The 5000-nt window shown below is 49.4% G+C and overlaps 1 protein-coding gene across 1 annotated transcript in view; it reads left to right on the top strand.

Annotated features, from left to right (window-relative positions):
• LOC135828549 (protein sidekick-2-like) overlaps positions 1-5000 on the top strand; it is a 158939-nt gene that overhangs the window by 137591 nt on the left and 16348 nt on the right. The window contains exon 16 of the mRNA XM_065340989.1: positions 1974-2134. Coding sequence (XP_065197061.1) covers positions 1974-2134 — 161 coding nt within the window. The remainder of the gene's footprint in view (positions 1-1973; positions 2135-5000) is intronic.

Below are 5000 nucleotides of genomic sequence, written 5' to 3'. Positions count from 1 at the left end.
ACAGTGACCTGTAGCCCGGTTAGGTCACAGCGGGACAGGTAGGTGGACCGACATTTATTAGGGTAGACGAAGAGACGGAGACAAAGACGAACTACTACGACTACATTATGATTATTGACAAGAGCGAGATTATTGAAGAGAGAGAGCTCGACTGAGAAGCAACGCAATATTATATAAAGGGCCTGGGTAGCTATGGCAAACATGGGCGCGCAAGTAGCTACCCAGGCCAACGGAACGAAAGGTGAGTATGACGTAGTATGGGTGCATGCAGGCCGGCCAGCTTAGGAAAGGTTATAGGTAAGATTGTACGGGAGGAGGTACCTAACAATACCATTATGTGTGGGTTACCTTAGTCCAGACTCAAACTGCCACCTCTACAGTAGTACAGGAAGTACAGGCAACTACCCACCAGCTACCCACCAGCTACTCACCAACTACCCACCAGCTACCCACCAGCTACCCACCAGCTACTCACCAACTACCCACCAGCTACCCACCAGCTACCCACCAACTACCCACCAGCTACTCACCAACTACCCACCAGCTACCCACCAGCTACCCACCAACTACCCACCAGCTACCCATCAACTACCCACTAACTACCCACCAGCTACCCATCAACTACCCACCAACTACCCACCAGCTACCCACCAGCTACCCAACAGCTACCCACCAACTACCCACCAGCTACCCACCAGCTACCCACCAACTACCCACCAGCTACCCACCAGCTACCCACCAGCTACCCACCAGCTACCCACCAGCTACCCACCAACTACCCACCAGCTACCCACCAGCTACCCACCAGCTACCCACCAGCTACCCACCAACTATCCACCAGCTACCCACCAGCTACCCACCAGCTACCCACCAGCTACCCACCAGCTACCCACCAACTATCCACCAGCTACCCACCAGCTACCCACCAGCTACCCACCAGCTACCCACCAGCTACCCACCAGCTACCCACCAACTACCCACCAGCTACCCACCAGCTACCCACCAGCTACCCACCAGCTACCCACCAGCTACCCACCAGCTACCCACCAGCTACCCACCAACTATCCACCAGCTACCCACCAGCTACCCACCAGCTACCCTCCAGCTACCCACCAGCTACCCACCAGCTACCCACCAACTACCCACCAGCTACCCACCAGCTACCCACCAGCTACCCACCAACTACCCACCAGCTACCCACCAGCTACCCACCAGCTACCCACCAACTACCCACCAGCTACCCACCAACTACCCACCAGCTACCCACCAGCTACCCGCCAGCTACCCACCAGCTACCCGCCAGCTACCCACCAACTACCCACCAGCTACCCACCAACTACCCACCAGCTACCCACCAGCTACCCACCAGCTACCCGCCAGCTACCCGCCAGCTACCCACCAGCTACCCGCCAACTACCCACCAGCTACCCACCAGCTACCCGCCAACTACCCACAAGCCACCCGCCAGCTACCCGCCAACTACCCGCCAACTACCCGCCTAGATATAGATTGCGGCTTCTGGTTTACCACCCTGCATGCGGCATTATACTGGCTTATGACCCTCACTGGCTCTGCTGTACTAGAAGCATCCAGTGCACTTTGGCGCTGTCTCCAATCACTCATCATCTGTTCTATACCTGTAACAATATATCCAGCTAGGACCCACACCTTCCACAGGGAACCTTTATTTTAAAAGTCCAATATGCTGTGCTGTAGTCCCATTGTAGATATCTGCCTGATGATTGCATAATGCATGAAACTTCGAGTTCCAAATGAGATCTTGGTTGTGTTGTTGTTGAACTGTTAAAATTAATGAGTATCGGTATACAATTATACATACACGCAACAGAGTTATATTATGTGTGTGTGTTTGTGCATGTGTGTGCGGGTATGTGTGTGCATGTGTATGTGTGTGTGCATGTGTGTGTGCGTGTGTGTGTGTGTGTGTTTTGCACTCTTGTGACCAATGCCAGAGCCGGGTCAGACCGTAAATATATTGGTGAAGTTTTTGAATGGTCACAGCGCGCAGGTAAATTGGACGATATCCTCTTTCTCCCAGCCTGATCAGTATCATGTGCTAGCATACTCGCAGACAGCAAGCAGAGGAGCAGATGCAGTACCGGATGCACAACAGGTTAGTACCGCTGTTCTCCCCATGCACACTGGAGCAGTGATGGAAGTGCTACAGCAGAGGCCATAGCAACTTGGACTGGCATTGCACCATTCAACAACTTGCAAGGCTGAAGAATTCACCACCACTATTCAGCCTGATCTACACCACGCAGCTATTTGAAGTGGCTTACACAAATGCACATACTCACTCACACACACACACACACACACACACACACACACACACACACACACACACACACATACACACACACACGCACACATGCACACAAAGGCATTCGCATACATTCACACATGCTCTCTCTCTCTCTCTCTCTCTCTCTCTCTCTCTCTCTCTCTCTCTCTAACTATCTAATAGATGACTTGCACAAAGATCCGAGCCACGAGTGAGACGGGGCAAGTGCACCCTGTGCACCCAGGCTACACTGTGGGCACCCTACAGGCTACACCGTCTGTAGACAGTGTAGTGTACTTTTCTTGTCAGCATGATCGATGAATGAAGCAGAATCATGCTGATTATACCAGTCTGTTATGAAGACAAGAAAGCAGCCATGGACATTGTGCCACACTAAAGGAACGACAGGTAAAAGATAAAGCACTTCATCTGAAAACTCAAGGACTATCCATAAATACAGCAAATGATAATCCTAGCCTGGTAATGTCCAACTCCGTCATGTGAGCCATTCGGTGGGAAGCATAATGTTCGAAATGCTGAAATTTGAACAGTTGCAGTTGTGTTCGTTTTCAGATTCAACTCTTCCATCGCTTCCTGATCTGTACAGTAGTGCGGTTGCGTTCCCGTTCCTGACACTCACATCCGTCTCCGCTAACCAGCATCATGATCACTCCAATGGTTCCCGCCGCTCCTTCCGTATCGTCCCAGCGCGCCCCGTCAAGATGTGAATTACTGTAGGCAACGGAGCCAGTGTATGATGAAGGCGAATGCACTGTTTGATGATGCTCCAACAAATCCTTTCACCGTTGTACGGAATGTGTAAGAAGAGTAGTGGCTCAACTGTAGGTCCAACGCAGAAGGTACCTCACAGCGCAGTTATGTTACGTCCACAATAATGAACATACTCAGCAGACTGTGATGTGTATCAGACACACTCTAGCATTATTTGTTCCACATCCTCCCAGGAGGAGATAAAATGTACAGTAAAACCTGTAACTAACGACCACCGTGACTAGCGACCAGCCTGCTACTACCGACCACTTCGCCAGGCACGGAAGGTCTCACATTCAAAATGCACTGTGGCTAGCGACTACCTGCTGAACGCGACCAGCGACCGCCTTTTCCTGTCCCAAAGACAATTTTTGACCCGTAACTAGCGACCGCGATGTAGGAAATCAAATGTTGCTCGAAGCTCCTTCTTGAAATTTTACTGATTTTCCATGGTCCTGAAAGGAATCTTTCGATACTACAGCTGAACAAATGAACGCAGGTAATTTTGGCTGTGGAGTCGGTGTGGACTGCACTACACCTGTCAAAATTTCAAGCGCTGTCAAGAAAAAACATGATAGGAAACGTCTTGGAGAGCGCATCGAAAGTGCTCTCTGGTCGATGTTACTACTCGGAGGAGAAACGAAGACTGGGCGGCTCTGTCACCCCAGTCATACAGACGGATCGACGATGGCATCAAGGAATCCAGAAACAAAGCAGCACCACAAGGTCCTGATGCTGAAGGATCGCGTTCAAGCAACCGAGAAGTCACAACAAGGACAGACGGTACGATTGATCGCATGAACAAATTTGAAGCCCAGCGCAAAACAAAACTTCCCCAGGGAACGTTTGACTCCTGCCGTCCTGGCTTCAGAAGTAGCAGCTGAACTTGAAGTCTGCAAAGAATCAATCTTGTCTCTCTCTCTGTCTCTCTCTCTCCATCTCTCCGTCTTTCTCTCCAAGTGTTGTTTGACCTGAAATAAGAATTACATTGCGCAAGTCCTGAGGAATTGTATTAGCTGCATTTTGACCTACATATCATATAATGGGATCCATACATGGTCACACAGTGCAAACCTCTAACTAAAGACCACCTGCTACTAAGGACCGCTTTTGCTGGCACCAAGGGGTGGTCGGTAGTCACAGGTTTTACTGTAGTTCAATCATGTCTTTAGTACATGGGGTACCGTTGCCTCGTTGCAACTATAGTCTGTTTCAAAAAGATTTACAATCAGGTTTGGGTCTTAAAAAGTATGAAGATAAGGGAAATTTGGACCACAAAGTACATAGAATGGCTTGTTAGGACACGGCAAATTGTTCTGTGAAGGTTTCGGAACAATTGGACCAGCCGTTAAGGAGTTAGAATTTCGGCCAGGTTTCCGGCCTTTTCCCATGGTTTACAATTTGCCCAGGAAGCCAGTATCGATTTTTATCAAAACCCACGATTTATCCTTTACTTTTTGGCCTTGTGGTTATGAATGCTGTCTGCTGACCATGAAGTTGTGAGTTCAAATCCCAACCTATCCACAAGTCAAACTTTCATTCATTGTTTTGGTGATCAAGCTGGTACAAGACAAAGAAGATGGCTGCACCAAACGACTTGTTGTTGGAGGTCGCGCTTCCTGCCGAACTGACTGATACTTGACTGGCTCACGCCATGTGAACACACCCACAACACTGCAATGATGTGAGTGAATATGGAAGTCATCGCGCTGTAGCTTGAGATTTATTTTAGTATTTCAAGATCGCCAATTTATTTGAATTTAGCAGTCAACGCCGTCTTCTATCAGCGTTCACAAGCGCCTGCTTTTCTCAAAATGTCGTCGAAGTCACACGGATAGCTTTGCCAAGTCATGGCCTTGGGAATGAGTCCGTGTCGATGTCGTTTTCGTCACACGGCATCGCAGCTCAAAGAAACTATTTT

The sequence above is a fragment of the Sycon ciliatum genome, chromosome 12, assembly GCF_964019385.1.
Source record: "Sycon ciliatum chromosome 12, ocSycCili1.1, whole genome shotgun sequence".
NCBI lineage: Eukaryota > Metazoa > Porifera > Calcarea > Leucosolenida > Sycettidae > Sycon > Sycon ciliatum.
The sequence above is the reverse complement of the archived record's forward strand: the minus strand, read 5'-3'. Positions and strand labels throughout refer to the sequence as shown.